Raw genomic sequence first — 20622 nt, forward strand, 5'->3', positions numbered from 1 at the left:
CCCAGAAGAATTAATATTTTTAAAATATTCATATAACCCAAAGCCATCTATAGATTTTTCAGTGTCTATACGCGGCATTTCCACAGCAAAGGAAAAGCTATCATAAAATTTGTGTGGAACAGCAACAACAACAAAACCATAAATAACCAAAGTTATCTTGAGAAAGAACAAAATTGCAGACATGGACTTCCTGATTTTAAACTACATACTACAAAGCTATTGTAATCAAAACTGGCATAAAAAACTGCCACACAGACAAATGAAAGAGAATTGAGAGTCCATAAATAAACCAATGCATACAGTTAACTAGTATTTCACAAGGAAGCCAAGAATACTCAAATGAAGAAAGGATAGTCTTTTCAATAAATTGTGTTGGGAAACTTTAATATCCACATGTGAAAAATAAAATTGATCCTATACATAAAAATCAATTTGAAATAGATTAAAGACTGAACTGTAAGCCCTGAAACCATAAATCTCCTAGAAGACCTAAGGAAAAGGCTCTTTGACATCGGTCTTGGGAATGACATTTTGGATAAGATACCAAAAGCACAAGCAACAAAAACAAGAATAAATAAATAGAACAAATCAAATTTTAAATCTGTGCAGCAAAAGAAGCACTCAACAAAATGAAAAGGAAACCTGCAGAATAGGAAAAAAAAAGTTTTTAAACTACATATTGGGTAAAAGAGGTCAATATCTTAAATATGTAACTCAATAGCATTGACACTAGTAATCCCATTATAACTGGGTAGAGGACCTGAATATATACTTTTTTCCAAAGAAATTCAAATGGCCAGCAGGTAGATGAACAGATTCCCAACATTACTAATTGTCAAGGAAAACCACAATAAGATATCATCTCACACCTGTTAGAATGGATATTATCAATAAAACAAGAGATAACAAGTTCTGGTGAGAAAGTGGAGAAAAGGGAACCATATTGTTACAGCCAACAGAAAATAATATGGAGGTTCTTCAAAAAAAAATAATAGGATTACCATATGATTCAAAATTCCATATTCTGGGTATGTATCCAAAGAAAATGAAACCAGAATCCCAAAGGGATATCTGCACTTCCCTGTCCCTTACAGCGTTAATCACCTTAGCCAAGATATGGAAAAAATCCTACATGTCTTTTTGAAAAATCAATGGATAAAGGAAGCATGGTAAATACCTACAGTGGAATATTATTCAGCCATAAAAAAGAAGGAAATACTGTCCTTTGCAAAACATGGATGGACCTTGAGGCTATTATGCTACGTGAAATAAGTCAGACAAAAAATACAAGTACTGTATATTCTTACTTATATATTTGTAATCCAAAATGTACTAACTCATGGGAACATAGAGTAGAATAGTGGTTGCCAGGGACCTGAGAGTAGGTGAAATGGGGAAATGTTGGCCAAAGAGTATAATCTTCAATTTATAAGATTAATAAGTTCTGGGGATGTAATATACAGCATGGTGGCTATTAATACTATACTGTATACTTGAAACTTTCTAAGAGACTACATTTTAAATATCCTCCCAACAAATATATATATACATACAATATACATATGTATATGTATATATATACATATATATGTATATATATACTACATATATATATATATATAGTGATAGACATGTTGAATTTATTATGGTATTCAGTTTTCAGTATATAAGTATATCAAATCATCACATCATAAGCCCTAAACTTATACACACCCTAAACTTATACAATATTATATATAAATTATATCTCTGTGAAGTTGGGGAAACTCAAAAAGGAATTTATGGTTAAGTTTTATAAATGACTTTTTACCTTAAAATAATCTTACATCACTTCTCTTGAGAAGTATTGATATAATAACTATATTCAGAGATGACCTACCTTAAATTCTGGGAATGGATCCTACTAGATGATGCCATACTGTTATTTTAATAAACTTCTGATTTTATTTCCTTATTGTTTATTTAAGATTTTTGCATTTATATTCTAAACATGTACTGCATAACATAGCAATCACTAACCACATAGATATCAAACACTTAAAATGCAGCTAACCTTCATTGAGATGTATTCCAAGTTTATAATACATGCTTGAGTTTGAAGACCTACTGTGAAAATGACTACTTAAAATATTTCATCAATTGTATTCTTTTATGTGTTGCAATGATATTTTGGATTTATTTTGTTAAATAAAACATTACTAAAATTGATTTTACTTGTTTATTTTTAATAAAGGTATTATCTTTAGTTACACATGTAACTTGCATTATATTTCATTGCATTATATTTCTATGTGCATTTTTAATTGCAATTATGCCAGTTATGTCTATTTCAATGTCAATATCTTTGAAATGAATATTTTAACTTTGTAAAAGGAATGCAAAAATTCCCTTTTTATGTACTATGGCATACAATTTAATTCTTTAAGAATTATAAGGAATTTCATAGATTTAAATGTGGAGGACTGGCCTTTGGAAAGGTTACTTTAATTGTGCATTTCAATTTTTAATTTTTCTTTCCACTTTTTTCTTGGCATATTTTGCTTATTGGTATTTTTTTCTTCCGAAAGTGCTTATTTCTTTAGGATTTTAGAACTTATTTTCCTGTTTCTAGATGATAGATAAATTGATGGATAAAGAATGATGTTTTACAAAGAAATGTAACCTAGCAATTGACTCTTAAATCTTACCCATGTGTTAATGGTTAATCCTTTCTAAAATTGGGTGAATCTCTTGTGATAATAGCTGATGATTTCTTTTGTCCCATGCTTAAAACTTTTAAATTACTTGAAAATATTTTAAAACCTTGGAATTCCTTGCAAATATCTACATTTCTGTATTCTCTTGAGAATTTAGATGATCCAGGAACACCAGGCCTGCATTTGTAACAGGAAGAGTAATAGGTTTTTATTTTTAATAAACATATACTGTCCATTCCCCTTCATTATTCATGCCGCTCCGAACTTAGGCAATTCCATTTCACTCACATTACATGCTCAGTCTGGTCGACATTTGAAACTACTAGCTGGAGAATAGATTTTGGACCCTAAAAGAACAAAATTAATTTCATGTTTTTGTACTTAATAACTATGTGAATTTCTAAAATATTCATAATCTCTTTCAACTCTATTTTCCATATTTGTTAAATGGGATTAAATACCTACTTCCTAGAATTATTATGAATATTAAAGGAGGTAATATTTGAAAAATGCTTAGTATAATACCTAGCACATAGTGGCTATTTAATCAGTTTTAAAATTATTAGGCACATTTGTATTTAATTGGATAATGTATGTTATATTGTATAGTAAATAAAGTTAGGGAGTATCCTTGTGATGAGCACCAGGTGTTGTATGTAAATGCTGATTCACTGAATTAACTAATTGGAATTTTAAAAGAAACTTAAAAAAATAAGACTAACTCTTCAAACCCTTCAGATTGATGAAGAGGGCGGGTGGGAGGTTGGGGGAACCAGGTGGTGGGTATTAGAGAGGGCACGGATTGCATGGAGCACTGGGTGTGGTACAAAAACAATGAATACTGTTATGCTGAAAATAAATTTAAAAAAATGATTAAATAAAAAAATAAGGCTAACTAACTATATAGTAAAATATTTCTTTTTTTTTAAAGATTTATTTATTTATTTATTTGAGAGAGAGAGATCAAAGTAGAGAGGCAGGCAGAGAGAGAGGGAGGGAAGCAGGCTCCCTGCTGAGCAGGGAGGAAGCAGGGAGCCCCGATGCAGGACTCGATCCCAGGACCCTGAGATCATGACCTGAGCTGAAGGCAGCAGCTTAACCCACTGAGCCACTCAGGTGCCCAGTAAAATATTTCTAATTAATTTTATGTGTTATAATTTTGCCATAAGCAAAATTTTAGTTTTAAATCAACTAATCTGATAATCTGTTATTATTCTAGTTAAAAATGAAGCAACCTCAGAACTTTCAGACACAGCAGATCGTCCAGCAATATATACATCAATTAGTGATCTAATACATCAATTAGATTTAAACAAAGTCATAGGTAAGTAAAGATTTATGATGTTTGAACAAGAAAAACACAGTTTAACAGTTAAAGTATTTTAAATCTACCATTCTGTTGTTAAAAGAATATAGTGAACCATGAGAGACTATGGACTCTGAAAAACAATCTGAGGGGTTTGAAGCGGCAGGGGGTGGGAGGTTGGGGGAACCAGGGGGTGGGTATTAGAGAGGGCACGGATTGCATGGAGCACTGGGTGTGGTGCAAAAACAAGGAATACTGTTATGCTGAAAATTAAAAATATATATATATATAAGAAATCCAAATGTAAGACAACTTTTCTCAAAAGTAATTTTATTTTAATAATATTTAATAATATTTTAATATTTATCATTAGGTGAATTTTTTATGTACACATTAATCCACCAAACAAGGATTCATTAGGTAATGGTGCATAATGGTTAATTGGTTTTCCTTTCCTGTTTATGAAACAAAAAATATATAGGATTCAACCTACATTGTAAAATTTCATAACAAACTAGATGTTATATGATCAGTTTCTTAGAGAATATAATTCATTTCTTACATCATCTTTTCTAATAACAAGATGGAATAAATAAATGGAGCTTTCACAAAATAGATAATATGGCTGCTTCTTAGCTTATCACCAGGTTGGGACATTTCTAATGGTGAGAAGAAGATGTGAGAAGCTAGAATATGTGTAAAGCTGGTGTGGCCAGTTGACTAGGTACTTTACAATAAAATATAAACTGAGTATTCTGAGACAGTTTCCAAACAACCGCCATAAGGCAGCAAAATAGATGAGGAGGCCCCAAATTCTTGATCTTTAGAAGAAACGTTAAAAACAAAAATCAAACAAGCAAAACTCCAGAAACTGTCAAATCTGACTTTGTCAGAGCAGTGGGAAACAATCAAATGTTTACAGTAACTAAGAGAACGCTACTTAAGAAAAAGAAATCTTCAAAATAGTAAGAAAATTTGGTGTAAGTGTGAAGGAGTGCTCCAGCACAAAACCAAACTACAAAGACTAGAAGATCTCCTGGCATTCAAGGCATTGTTCCTAGACCTGCATTATAGGAAACTCTAAAGGGAATCTCTCAGGTTAAAGTGATAGGATGTTAGTCAGTAACTTTAAGTTATATGAAGAAATAAACATTTCTAGTGAAGTACATGCCAAATATATAAGCCAGCATTACTGAAATTGTGGTTTGTAACTCCACTTTTTATTATATAATATTGTAAAGAAAATATATACAAATAATGCTAACTCAATGTCATTGACCATACAATGTATAAAAATGTTGTTTGTGACAATACAAAAAGAGGGGGGTGGAGCTGTATAGACATGGTTTTTGGATGTTTTCAGTTAAGTTTGGTATTGATTTAAATTAGGTTGTTATAATTTTAAGAAGTTATACATAATCCCCTTGGTAACCAAAAAGAAAATCTATAGAATATATACAAAGGAAATTTAGAAAGGAAACAAAGTATATAGTCCTTTAAAAAATCAATTGAACATGAAAGGAGTCAGTATAAGAGGAAATAGGGGGATAAAAACAAGCTACGAATGGCAGCAATAAATTATTTCTTATCAGTAATTAAACTTAAGTGGATTAAGTTCTCCAAACTAAAGGCAGAGACTGGTAGAATGCATCAAAACCATTTTCCAAATATATTCTGTCCACAGAGGATTCATTAGATGAATGAAACTGAGAAAAATTTAGACTGATGAATAAAAAAGAAAGAAGACTCAAATCACTAAAATCTGAATAGAAAGTGGGGATTTTAATACTAATTGTACAGGAATAAAAAACAATGTAGAACTTTACCTCATTAATCAAATAAGAAAAAAGTCATAATCTCAAAAAATAAATGAATTAAAATTTCTTTATTTGGAATTTGTTTCCTTAAAAAAATACAAAAGATTTTCAGCAACTTAATAGTAAATTATTTTCCTTCTATATTGGAATGATATATAACTGTGTATTAATCACTATTTTTACTCATTATTGTCCTGGTTACCCTAATTGTTACAATAAAGTAAGAAGAAAACTTAAAAAAATTAAAAGGGAGAGGTAAAACTCTAAGCTGCAGACAATATGACTGTGCAGTTATTGCAATCTAAAAGAATCCCTAGTCTGCACATAATCTCTCTTTTTTTTTAATTTTATTTATTTAACAGAGAGAAATCATAAGTAGACAGAAAGGCAGGCAGAGAGAGAGAGGGAAGCAGGCTCCCTGCTGAGCAGAGAGCCCGATGCGGGACTCGATCCCAGGACCCTGAGATCACAACCTGAGCCGAAGGCAGCGGCTTAACCCACTGAGCCACCCAGGCGCCCCTACACATAAACTCTTAAAATTATCAATTGATTTACAAGATTCCTGGATATAAGATAAAACTATACAAAAGCCAATTTTATATCTGTATACTAAGAACACAAAATTAGAAAATGAACATTTTTTAGAGTTATGCAATTTGTATTAGTAGCAAACCAAATGCACTATCTGGGAAAAATGATTTTTAAAACATATGTGAGACTCCTGCTATCCAGTCGGAAAGAACTTGGAAGTCCTCACTCCCATACCCAAAACAAGACAAAGCTGAAAAAACTGAAATTCAGCAACCTGTAGCTTCATCAGAGAACCGAAGTCATAGGCTGAACCATGACTCCCAAACTATACAGATAGGTGATAGTGAGAATCACTTCTTACTGAAAACAAAAACCAAAACTGGATCCAGCAACTAGTAAGAAAATTAAAGTATCATTGAATAATTGCTGGAGAATGGACATGAACTAGAATGAGAGATAAAATGTTCTAGGATATAGCCTTATATAATATCCCACATTTTAATGAAATTTTCCTGCAAGAGCCCTATCAGGTACCTAGGGTGAAAAGCAGAAAAAAGAAAGGAACAAAAGAAGAAAGAAAGAGAGAGAGAGAGAGAAGGAAGGAAAGAAGGAAGGAAGGAAAGAAAGAAAGAAAAAAAGATAGAAAACTCTTGTTTGCAGCATTGATAAGAGAGGAGAGAAAATGGAAAGAAAAAGAAAGAAAGAAGTAATGAGTATAGTAGATATTAATTCTGGTATAATAATCATCATTTTAAATGTCAGTGGTCTAAATACACCAATCAAAAGACAGATAATGTCAGAGTTGATGTAAAACACACACACACACACACACACACACACACACACACACACACAACTACATGTTGTTTACAATTAACCCATGTGAAATATAAAGAGATGGCAGAATAGGAGGCTCCTGACTTTCTTCCTCCCATAGATGCACTGCATATACAGCTAAACACAAACCAGTTCCCTCTGAGAAAAATCCAGAAATTAGTTGAGTGTCTCCTATACATTAGGCAATTAAGAAAATACCCACAATTGAAATAATTAGGAAAACCTGAGACATACTCAATGCCATAAGTCCCACCCTGGAACAAGCCTTACAACCTGGAGGGAACTTCCTAAAGAGCAAAGGGCCTGGACCACGTACTTGAAAACCAAGTTTTATGGCTTCCAACCAGGTTCCTGGCTCCCAAATTACTAGCTTGGAGAACCAGTGAGCCTTAGTGTTTGTAAGTGCTAAAGGGAACAAAGTTTTAAAAGAGGATACCCATGTTATTTTATTTTATTTTTGATTATAGTTGATACATGGTGATAACATTAGTCTTAGGTATATAATAGGTAATATATATATATATAAAGTATATTAGGTATATAATATACTGATTTGACAAGTTATTTTTTTTTTTTAAAAGAGTGAGCATAAGTGGAGTGGGAGGGGCAGAGGGTGAGGGAGATAATCTTAAGCAGGCTCCATGCCCAGTATGGAGCCCAATACAGGGCTTGGTTTCACAACCCTGAGATCATGACCTGAGCTAAATATCAAGATTCAGAGGCTTAACTGACTGAGCCGCCCAGGCACCCCATGACAAGTTTATGCATTATACTATGCTCACACCACAAGTGTAGTTACATCTGCCACTATATATTATTGCAGTATCACTGACTACATTCCTTAATGCTGTGTCTTTTATTCCTGTGACTTATTCATTGCACAGCTGGAAGCCTGTATCACCTGCTTCTCTTTACCCATTTGGCCTATGCCCCCAATCCCCTCCCTTCTGGTAACCATTAATTTGTTCTCTGTATTTATGTCTGATTCTGCTTTTGGTTTGTTTAAGATTCTGCATACGTATGAAATAATATGGTATTTATCTTCCTCAGTCTGACATATTTCACTTAGCATAATATTCTCTAGGCCCATTCATGTTTTGGCAAATAGCACATTCTCACCTTTTATTATGGCTGAGTAATAGTGAATGATATTCCATTCCATGTATATACATGGAATAATACACACACACACACACACACACACATAATCTTTCTTAATCTTTTGTCTATAAATGGACACTTAGTTTGCTTCCATACTTTGGCTATTGTAAATAATGCTGCATTAAACATAGCGGTGCAAATACCTTTTCAAATTAGTTTTGTTTGCTCTGGGTAAGTACTCAGTAGTAGAATTATCAGATCATATGGTATTTCTATTTTTAATTTTTTGGGGGAACCTCCATGCTGTTTCCACAATGACTGTACCAGTTTACATTCCCAATGGTGTGAAAATGTTTCTTTTTTTTCCACATGCTCACCAACACTTCTTATTTATTGAAAAAAAAAGAGGTCATTTTTAAATGGATGTATGAACACTTCCAATGGCAATCCCCCTGGGCTCAGTACAGAGGGAGCAGGCAGATATACAAGGCTCCCAGTTTTTCTCTTTAAGGGGCTTGACTGCATTCTTCTCCATCTACTTTTAAATCACACTGCATGAGGGAGCTAATTAGGACCTTCTTGGGAGCCTGAAAGTACTTGTGGGCTTTTTCTCTATCTTCTTCTTCCAGCAGAAACAGTAAAACCAAGTCTTCAGCTTCTCCCTAGAAGGAACATGTCCACAACTTTTACAGCTGCCACTTGATGGATGGGCTCCCAAATCACTTATATCTGAAAACAAACAAACAAACAAACAGTGTTTGGTATTTGTGAGTCCCCTGGGACAGTGTTAACCTACTTAATAATCCCCTAGAAGCTGATGTAAGCATGTAGGAACTCCCTGTGCCTTCTCATGGCTCATCCCAGGAATAAAGCTAAGTCTCCAATTTCTCTTTAAAAGGAGTTTGTCTATACATCTAGCACCCTAACTTCTTTGTATAAGGGCTTGGCGGTTGTGGGACCTGAAGGGGTGCAGGATTTGTAAGAGCACCAGGACTGCAGAGATTAATGATGCACTTCTTTTTGCATACAAAATAACTCTCAATGCAACAAAATAACTCTTCAATGACTATCTCCTCCAAATCATCACAGGATGAGTGGGAAAAATACCAAACTCAAAGTTTCTCCTTACTAGGAGATAGACTACTTATTTAACATCCTGAGTTTTCTATCTTCAGCGTGATGATTGGCTTTCACTTAGCCTGCATTGATGAGCTAAAAGGACAATTAGTGGTAATCCACGGTGCATGATTGAGCGTGTGGGCATTTCTAATGTCTTTGGGTTGCTGACTAGTCATAGCACACCAAAATCTCCTGGGCACTACTCAGAACAAAGACAGCAGTTTAAACAAGCACAGAGGTTTGAGAGGCAAACAGAAGAGTAGGCTAAGCTGATTGGCAAGGTTTACCTCTTAAACAAGTCCAGACTGACATCGCTGGGAGAGAAGGCTGTTTTATCTAGTGCACACAAAACAATACAGAGAGTATTGAAGAAATGGGAATATGTTCTGAACAAAAGAAGACAAATCTCCAGAAACTGACCCTAGGGAAACAGAGACAAGTTATTTACCCAACAGCAAATTCAAAATAAAGGTTATAAAGATGCTTACTGACGTCAGGAGAGTAATGCATGAAAAAAGTGGGAATTTCAACAAAGAAGGAAGAGTACCCAAACATAAATCATAAGGCTGAAGAATAAAATAACTGACTTGAAAAAAAACAATAGAACTACTTAATCAATAGAACTACTTAATAGACTAGGTGAAGCAGAAGAAAAGATCAGTAAACTCAAAGACAACTCAGTGGAAATTATCCAATCAGAGGAGCAAAAAGGAAAAAAAAAAGAATGAAAAGGACTAAAGGGCTAATGGGTCATCATAAAATAAAATAATGTATGTATTATGGGAGTCACAAACAGAGAAGAGAATGAGAAAGGGGCAGAACTTACTCTAGCAATAGCTAAAAAATTCCCAAACCTGTGTAAATAAACAGACATTTACAAGGAGCACGAACAACACCAAATAAAATGAATATAAAGAGACCCACATTGCAACATATAATTAAATTCTCAAAACTTAAAGAAAATATTGAAAGCCACAAAAGTAATCTGTTATACTCAAGGGAAACTCATAAGCCTATTAGTGGATTTCTGCAAGCAGGAACCTTGTAGCCCAGGAGGAAATTGGATGATATTCTCAAATTGTTAAAAGGAGGGGGGTGGGGACTGCCATCCAAGAATTTTTTATTCAGTAAATTTGTCCTTCAGAATTGAGAGATCAAAATTTTCCTAGACAAAAAACAAAAAGGAAGAAAAGTTAAAGGAGTTAAGTTTATCATAATTTGATCCAATTGAAAGAACTAAAGGTATTCTTTAAGCTGACACAAAAGGATGCTAATTAGTAACAATGAAAATACATAAAAACATAACACTCCTTGGTAAAAATAAAATAATGTAATGGTGGTATATAAATCCCTTTACCTCTATTATAAAGATTAAGACAAAACTATTAAAATAACTATGGCTACAATGATACATTATAGATAAATATTAAAAATTAAATTGTGATATTAATAAGATAAGATGTGGGAGAGAGTAAAAATGTAGTACTTATATATGCACATGGTGGTGAAAAAGATGTAACAATTTTAAATGTATATTCACCCCACATTGGAGCACCTAAACATACATAAAGCAAATTTTAATAGAACTGAAGAGAGACAATAATACAATACCAGAAGACTTCAATATTCCACTATCAACAATGGATAGATAATCCAGACCAAAAAAAATCAATAAAGAAACATTGGACTTGAACTATATTTTAAACCAAATTAAGCCAATCAGCCCATACAGAATATGCCAACATAGTAGCAGAATACACATTCTTCTCAGGCATACATGGAGTCTGTTCTAGGATAGAGCATATATCATCCGAGAAAACAAATCTTAGCAAGTCTAAGAATATTTAAATTATTTCAAGAATGTTTTCTGACTATCATGGTATGAAACTAGAAATCCATAACAAGGAGGAGGGGCAAGATGATGGAGAAGTAGGAGACCCTGTTTCAACTGGTTCCTCAAAGTGAGCTAAATATCTACCAGAACATTCTGAACACCCATGAAATCCACCTGAGATGTAGGATTATACACTTCTGGATCTCTACAGGGGCAGAAGACATCAATGGAGTGGTAAAACAGAGTGGGAATGGTTGGACTGATATTGGAGGATAAGCAGAAGGGGGAGGGAGCCACCAGAAGTGACCCATTGGAAAATAATACTCCAATTTGAAAGTGCCCTGTGGTTAGGGACCAGCATTAACCCAGAGTCTGGTTGCAGGCACTCAAAAAGAGCAAAAGATCTCAAGGGGCAACTGGTGGAATCGTGCAGTCATGGGAATGGGCATAGCCTGCGGACCCAGGACAGTCACCACCAGTGACCACTGGTGCCAGAGAGAGTACAGTGGAGCCCCCAGTCCATGGCCCCTGAGGCCCCAGCTTTGCACTGCTTGCACCACCGCTCAGTTGGGCACACTCCCGCCTGTGCATGATGGTCTGGTTTGAGCACCAGCTGGTGCTCTCTAGGTCCACAGCCTTCTGCACTCTGCATGCCTTGCATGACCACGGGGTCTGAGTGCACTCCCGCAAGCGCCTGAGAGAGCTTAGTGTGGGCACCAACCAGCACTCTTTAGGACCCCAGCCTTCTGTTACTGGCCAAGGGTCTGGACACTCCCAGCCTGTGCCTGGGAGAACCTGGTGCAATCTCTGGTCAGGATCCCTTGGTGGCAGCCTTCTGTGACCTGTGTGACCGTGGGGTCTGAGTGCATGGGCCTGGACCCCGGACAGCAGTCCCAGCAAAGGCAGCCACTGGAGTGGGCTCCCTGGACCAATATGGTTTGTGGCTTTAGTGGCATAGGGGTGCAGAAACAAGCAGATACCTCGGGCAACCACTGAGACAGTCTGGGGGTGCGCACTACCTGTGGGAGTTTGTGCTGTTCAGCGGAGTTTGCAGAGGGGGAGTCTGTGTGTTCTGGACCATTCAGAGGAGAGCAGACTGAGGCTCTTCTCTGAGGTCGAGGTCTGGGTGCAGTTTGCTTTCCACTAAACCTTTGAAAAGACACAAAAAGGGCGCCTGGGTGGCTCAGTGGGTTAAAGCCTCTGCCTTCTGCTCAGGTCATGATCCCAGGGTCCTGGGATGGAGCCCCACATTGGGCTCCCTGCTTAGGGAGCCCACTTCCCCCTCTCTCTCTGCCTACTTGTGATCTCTGTCTGTCAAATAAATAAATAAAATCTTAAAAAGAAAAAAAAAAAGATGCAAAAAGCCCCCATAGAACAAAAACGTCCTAAGAACAAAAGCCTGAAAAACCGGTTTCCACAGAGCCCCGCCCCTTGATAGGAGGCAGGATGACTCAGCCCAAGCAGGACTGACTGAAAAACAATGTGGCAGGCCCCTCTCCCAGAAGGCAAGCCAAAAGAACAAGAGGAAAACCACCACAGAGTCCCCATAAAACTGTAAAACCCTAACATCAGGGGAAAATAATATATTAAGCTCCTGGTATTGCCCTAAAACCTGTATATTTCATAGACACAACTTTTTTTTTTTTTAACTTGTTCTAGCAATTCTTGTTCTTGTAATTTTTTAAACCTACTTAGCATTACAACTAGAAGTTTAATACAACATATTTCATAATAACCTTTTAACTTGAAGTTTTCTCATACATATACCTGTGTTTTTCTTTTTCTTTTTAAAATATACATATAGATGTAGCTTCAAGGTAATCCTTTTTCTCTGATCAATACTACCCCTATATATAAACCAATTTTAATCTCCCTTTATCTCTGGGAAGTTGAGTCCTTTAACATAGATATCAAGATACACCCAGGAAGAATCAAAATTAACCTTTCTTGCCCACATCGAGGATTTATAACCACGTTCCCATCTTATTCTTCTGTCAGTGTTTCTGTGTATTTGTTTTTTTCTGGTATTACATACATCTTATCCTTGGGGTTTATTTTGACTGGGTTCTTTTTTTTTTTTTTTTCTTGTCATTTACTTTCCTCGGTCTTCTTGTTTGTCTGTTTTTGTTTGTATACCTTATAAATCTTAAATTTGGTGCCCATTCTGGCTGGGTCTTCTCTTTTTTTCCTCTCTCTCTCTTTTCTTTTTCTTTTTTCTTTCTTTTTAGTGGTGACTTCCGATTGCTCAGAAGTATTCCAGGGTGCACCTTGCCTGGATTGCAGTTGATATACTAAGCTACACATCCCCTCAACAACCTCTCACCAAAATGACTAGGAAGAGGAACAACCAACAGAGGGAAAATTCAGAGACTGTGCCCTCTCCATCAAAACTATTGGATATGGACATAAACAGTATGTCGGAAAGGGAATTCAGGGTAACAATTATCCAGGCAATGGCTAGGTTGGAGAAAACCATTAGTGACAACATGGAATCTCTAAGGGTGGAAGTGAGAGCTGCCCAGGAAGAAGTTAAAAATGCTATCAATGAGATCTGATCTTATCTAAATACTCTAACAGCTAGAGTAACCAAGGCAGAAGATAGAATTAGTGATCTAGAGGACAAACTGATAGAGAAAAAGGATCAAGAGGAGGCATAGAAGAAACAGCTTAGAAACCATGAAAACAATTAGGAAAATAAATGATGTCATGAAACATTCCAATGTCAGAATTACTGGGATCCCTGCAGGGAAGGAGAAAGAAAGAAGACTAGAAGATATAGTTGAACAAATTCTCAATGAAAATATTCTGTCTGGGGAATGGAACCAGCGTTCATCTCCTAAAGGCAGAAAAATCACCCTCCAAGATCAATGAACCTAGAAAGAGCTCAAGACACTTGATTGTGAGAATGATGAATCATAATTTTAGATAAGAGCTCCTGAGGGCAGCTAGAGGGAAGAGATTCCTTACATAGAGAGAAAGGTTCATCAGAATAACGTCAGACCTGTCAACAGAAACCTGGCACGCCAGAAAGGGCTGGCAAGATGTACTCAGGGCACTAAAAGAGAAAAACATTCAGCCAAGAATACTTTATCCACCAAGGTTAACATTCAGAATGGATGGTGAGATAAAGAGCTTCCACGACCGCCAAAGTTTAAAAGATATGTGACCACCAAGCCAGTACTACAAGAAATATTAAGGGCGATCTATAAAAGAAGAAAGAACCCAAGAGTGACACAGAACAGAAATTTACAGAGACAATCTGTAGAAACAAGGATTTCACAGGCAACGTGATGCCAATAAAAACGTATCTTTCAATAATTACTCTCAATATGAATGGCCTAAATGCTCCCATAAAATGGCACAAAGTTGCAGACTAGATAAAATGACAGGACCCATCCATAAGCTGTCTACAAGAGACACATTTGGAACCTAAAGATACATCCAGACTGAAAATGAAGGGATGGAGAAGCATCTTTCATACGAAGGAGCCTCAAAAGAAAGCTAGGGTAGTGATTCTCATACCCAATAAATAAAGATTTTAAACTAAAGACTATAGTCAGAGATAAAGAAGGACACTACATCACTCTTAAAGTGTCTATCCACCAAGAAGATAAATAATTGTAAATATTTATGCCCCCAATATGGGAGCTGCCAACTACATAAGACAATTGTTAATCAAGATAAAGAGTCATATTGATATGAATACATTAATGGTAGGGGATCTTAAACACTACTCTCCGTAATAGACAGATCATCTAAGCAGAAAATCAATAAAGAAACAAGAGCATTGAATGATGCCTTGGACCAGATGGACCTCATAGATATATACAGAGCATTCCACCCTAAAACAACAGAATACCCATTCTTCGTGAGTGCATATGGGACTTTCTCCAGAATAGATAACATACTTGGTCACAAATCAAGGCTCAATTGATACCAAAAGACTGAGATTATTCCCTGCATATTTTCAGACCACAATGCTTTGAAACTGGAACTCAACCACAATAAAAAGTATGGAAGGAATTCAAACACTTGGAAGCTAAAGATGACCCTGCTTAAGAATGTTTGGATCAACCAGGAAATCAAAGAAGGACTTAAACAATTCATGGAAACCAGTAAGAATGAAGACACATCAGTCCAAACCTATGGGATACGGCAAAGGTGGTCCTAAGGGGAAATACATAGCCATCTAAGACCCACGCAAAAAAAAAAAAAAAAAAAAAAAAAGGAAAAATCCAGAACATGTCATTGTTCTTTACACCTTAAAGAACTGGGAAATCAGCAACAAATTAAGCCAGCCTGAGATACAAGAAGGGAAATAATGGGAAATAATCAAGATTAGAGCAGAGATCAATGAGATAGAAACTAGAGATACAGTAGGACACATCAGCGAAACTAGAAGCTGGGATTTTGAAAGAATAAGATCAATAAACCACTGGCCAAACTAATCCAAAAGAAAAGAGAAAGAACCCAAATTAATAAAATTATGAATGAAAGGGGAGAGAACACGACTAACACCAAGGAAATAGAAACAACCATCAGAATATGATCAACATCATATTCAACATCAACAGTTATATCCCAATAAGTTAAGCAGCCTAGAAGAAATGGATGCATTCCTAGAAACCTATAAGCTTCCAAGACTGAATCAGGAAGAAATTGACAAACTGAATAGATCAGTATCTAGTAACAAGATTGAAACAGTGATCAAAAACCTCCCAAAAAACAAGAGTCCAGGACCTGACGGATTCCCTGGGGAATTATATCAAACAGTCGAAAAAAAAAAATAATAATAGAAGAAATAATATCTATTCCCCTGAAACTGCTTCAAAAAATAGAAACAGAAGGAAAACCTCCAGACTCTTTATGAAGCCAGCATTACCCTGATCCCCAACCAGACAAAGACCCCATCAAAAAGGAGAATTTCACACCAGTGTCCCTGGTGAATATGGATGCCAAGAATCTCAACAGTATACTAGCTGATAGGCTCTAACAGTACATATTGTCCACAATGACCAGGTGGGATTTATCAATGGGATTTAACAACAACAAAAAGAAACAAAAAGAAATAAAAGGTATTCAAATTGGCAAAGAAGAAGTCAAACTCTCTCTCTTTGTAGATGACATGATATTTATATGGAAAATCCAAAAGACTCCACCCCCCCAGCTACTACAACTCATACAGCAATTCAGTAATGTGGCAGGGTACAAAATCATTGTACAGAAATCAGTTGCTTTCTTATACACTAACAATGCAGATATAGAATGGGAAATTAGAGAATCAATTCCATTTACGATAGCACCAAGAACCATAAGATACCTGGAAATAAACCTAAACAAAGAGGTAAAGGATCTGTATCTGAGGAACTACAGAACACTCATGAAGGAAATTGAAGAAGACTCAGAAAGATGGAAAAACATTCCATGCTGATGGATCAGAAGAATAGACATTGTTAAAATGTCTGTACTGCCTTAAGCAATCCATACTTTCAATGCCATCCTGATCAGAATTCCACCGACATTTTTCAAAGAGCTGGAACAAACAATCATAAAATTTGTATGGAAACAGAAGAGATCCTGAATTGCTAAGGAAATGTTGAAAAAAAGAAAAACAACAAAACTAGGGGAATCACGTTGCCTGATTTCAAGCTTTACTACAAAGCTGTGATCACCAAGACAGCATTGTACTGGCACAAACACAGACACATAGACCAGTGGAATGGAGTAGAGAGCAACTCTGTGGTCAAATAATCTTTGACAAATCAGGAAAAATATATATAATGGAAAAAAGACTGTTTCTTCAATAAATGGTGGTGGGGAAATTGGACAGCTATATGTAGAAGTATGAGACTCGACCATTCTCTTACACCATACACAAAGATAAATTCGAAATGGATAAAAGACCTGAATGTGAGGGAGGAATCTACCAGAATCCTAGGGGAGAACATAAGCATCAGCCAAAGCAACTTCTTTCAAGACATGTCTCCAAAGGCAAAGGAAACAAAAGTGAAAATGACCTTTTGGGACTTCATCAAGAATAAAAGCTTCTGCACAGCAAAGGAAACAGTCAGTAAAACAAAGAGGCAACCCACGGAATGGGGAAGAAATTCTCAAATAACACTATAGACAAAGGGCTGATATCCAAGATCTATAAAGAACTCCTCAAACTCAACACACACAAGACAGATAATCACGTCAAAAAATGGGTAGAAGACATGAACAGACACTTCTCCAAAGAAGACATATAAATGGCTAACAGACACATGAAAAAATGTTCATCATCACTAGCCATCAGGGAGAGTCAAATCAAAACCACATTGAGATACCACCTTACACCAGTTAGAATGGCCAAAATTAACAAGACAAGAAACGACAGATGTTGGTTGTGGAGAAAGGATGTGGAGAAAGGGGAAACCTCTTACACTGTTGGTGGGAATGCAAGTTGGTGCAGCCACTCTGGAAAACAGTGTGGAGATTCCTTAAGAAGTTAAAAATAGAGCTTCCCTATGACCCTGTGGTTGCACTACTGGGTTTTTACCTCAAAGACAGAGAAGTAGTGAAAAGAAGGGCGATCTGTACCCCAATGTTCATAGCAGCAATGGCCACAATCGCCAAACTGTGGAAAGAGCCAAGATTTATTTATATTATATTTATATTATATATTATATATATATAATATTATATCAGACAAATGGATGAAGAAGACATGGTCCATATATACAATGGAGTATTATGCCTCCATCAGAGAGGATGAATACCCAGCTTTTGTATCAACATGGATGGGACTGGAAGAGATTATGCTGAGTGAAATAAGCCAAGAAGAAAAAGTCAATTATCATATGGTTTCACTTACTTGTGAAGCATAGGAATAACACAGAGGACATTGGGAAAAGGAGAGGAGAAGTGAGTTGAGGGAAATTGGAGGGGGAGACAAATCATGAGAGACTATGGACTCAGAGAAAACAAACTGAGGGTTTTGCAGGGGTGGGGGGTAGGAGTTGGGTGAACCTGGTTGTAGGTATTAAGAAGGGCACATATTGCATGGAGCACTGGCTGTGGTGCATAAACCATGAATCTTGGAACACTGAAAAAATAAAATTAAATAAAAAAAAGAAACCAATAACAAGTTGAAACCTGAAAAATTCACAAGTGCATGGACATTAAACAACATACTGAAAAATAATCCTATGGGAATAGAGATATGTGTAACTCATTGAAACTGCAGTGTGTACAAAGTTTTTGGAGGTTAACATCTCCTTTGTTTCATATGTGAGTGTTTCTAAACTTTTCTGTTCAAGCATCTGGTCATAGCTGAATACTTAACTCATTGAAACTAAACTGAACAAACATTTTAAAATGATGTACAAGTAGGCTTGTAAAAGAAAAAGGAAGAGGAAGGGGGAGAAGAAGGAGTGGGGGAAGAAGAAAAAAATCAAAAGGAAAATAAAAAACATCTTACAACAACCAAAAAAGGAAACATAACGTAAATAGCTGAGGGTCAAAGGAAAAGTAGTTCTTTGAGGGAAGTTTAAAGCAATAAATGTCTACATAAGAAAGATGGGTCTCAATTGAACAATATGATTACACCTCTACAACATAAGGAAGGGAAGAATAATGACACCTAAAATTATTAGAAGGGAAAAACAAAGATCCGAAGACAGATAAAGTACAGACTGGAAAGACAATGCAGAAGATTAACAAAATTAATATTGGGTCTTTGAAAAGTTTGAAAAGTTGAAAACCTTTAGCTAGTCTAAGAAAAACAGAAGAGTCCAATAAAATCAGAAATGAAGAAGAGACATTACAACTGATACCACAAGAGATTACTGTGAACATCTGTATGCCAACAAAATTGATAACTGAGGAAAAAATGGATAAATCCCAAGAAATATACAGCATGTCATGACTGAATCATGAAGAAATACAAAATCTGAACAGAGAAATAATGTGTGAGGAATTGAATAAGTAATCAATAATTAATAATCTCCAAAGAAATGCCCAGGACCAGATGGCTTCAGTGTTTAATTTAATATATATACATTTATATATAATTATTCATACATACTGTATGTAATATAACATGATTGCATATTTTTATATAATTACATAAATTTTCATTATATAATTTATATAAATACATTATATATATAATATAATATATAATATATAATATAGACTACAATATAATCTATAATATATAATATATAGTATTTGTATTTTATATATTAGAATTGTATATTTGAATTGTATATTCTTTATATTAGAATTATATATTAGAATATATACATATATATTTACACACACATATGTCTATATCCTGAATATAATCCTGAATATAATTGTATATTAGAATATATATACATATGGGACGCCTGGGTGGCTCAGTGGGTTAAGCCACTGCCTTCGGCTCAGGTCGTGATCCCAGGGTCCTGGGATCGAGTCCCACATCGGGCTCCTTGCTCAGCAGGGAGCCTGCCTCTCTCTCCGCCTCTGCCCACCTCTCTGCCTGCTTGTGTGCTTTCTCTCTCTTTCTGACAAATAAATAAATAAAATCTTAAAAAAAAAAATATATATATATACATATGTACATGTATATATACATGTCCTAGTCCTCAAAATTTTCCCAAATTGAAGAGGAGGGAACACTTCCAATCTCATTTTATGAAATCACAATATCTCATCCCAAATTCAGGGAACAACACTACAAGAAAATAAAATGGCAGGTCAGTATTCTTGTTGAATATAGATGCAAAATCCTCAACAAAATATTAGGAAACTAATTCAACAGCACACTGAAAGGATCATACACTATAATCAAGTGGAATTTTTCTTAGATGCAAGGATGACTTAAAATTTACAAATTTTATCTAAGATAAAGAACAAGATAATGATGTCCACTCTTACCACTTTTATTCAATATAGTACTGGAAATTCTATCCAGAAAAATTAGGCAAGAAAAAGAAATAAAAGACATCAAGAACAAAAAGTAAGTAAAATTGTCTCTGTTTACAGATGAAATGATATTTTGTATATAGAAACCCTAAATACTCCACCAAAATCCATGAACTCAAGAAAGTTGGAGGATATGAAATCAACAGGCAAAAATGACCATGAGAGACTATGGACTCTGAAAAACAATCTCAGGGGTTTGAAGCAGCGGGGCGTGGGAGATTGGGGGAACCAGGTGGTGGGTATTGGAGAGGGCACGGATTGCATGGAGCACTGGGTGTGGTGCAAAAACAAGGAATACTGTTATGCTGAAAAAAAAAATTATAAGAAAAAAAAATTCAACATCTTAAAAAAAATCAGTTGCATTTTTGTAAACCAATAAACTAACAACAAACCAACAACAAAAAAAAGAAAACTAAAAAAAGTTTTTTT

General features: G+C 35.5%; 2 protein-coding genes across 2 annotated transcripts in view; both read left to right on the forward strand.

The window, feature by feature from the left end:
• Positions 1-8991, forward strand: part of LOC116855284 (coiled-coil domain-containing protein 7-like) — an 88057-nt gene extending 79066 nt beyond the window's left edge. Inside the window, exons 9-10 of the mRNA XM_032837888.1 lie at positions 3916-4020; positions 8918-8991. Coding sequence (XP_032693779.1) covers positions 3916-4020; positions 8918-8991 — 179 coding nt within the window. The remainder of the gene's footprint in view (positions 1-3915; positions 4021-8917) is intronic.
• Positions 1-20622, forward strand: part of LOC116855276 (coiled-coil domain-containing protein 7-like) — a 93237-nt gene that overhangs the window by 11645 nt on the left and 60970 nt on the right. Inside the window, exon 2 of the mRNA XM_032837882.1 lies at positions 3916-4020. The gene's annotated coding sequence lies outside the window, so the exon portion shown is untranslated. The remainder of the gene's footprint in view (positions 1-3915; positions 4021-20622) is intronic.

Source organism: Lontra canadensis, unplaced genomic scaffold (genome assembly GCF_010015895.1).
Source record: "Lontra canadensis isolate GAN:19392208 unplaced genomic scaffold, GSC_riverotter_1.0 scaffold100, whole genome shotgun sequence".
Classification (NCBI taxonomy): domain Eukaryota; kingdom Metazoa; phylum Chordata; class Mammalia; order Carnivora; family Mustelidae; genus Lontra; species Lontra canadensis.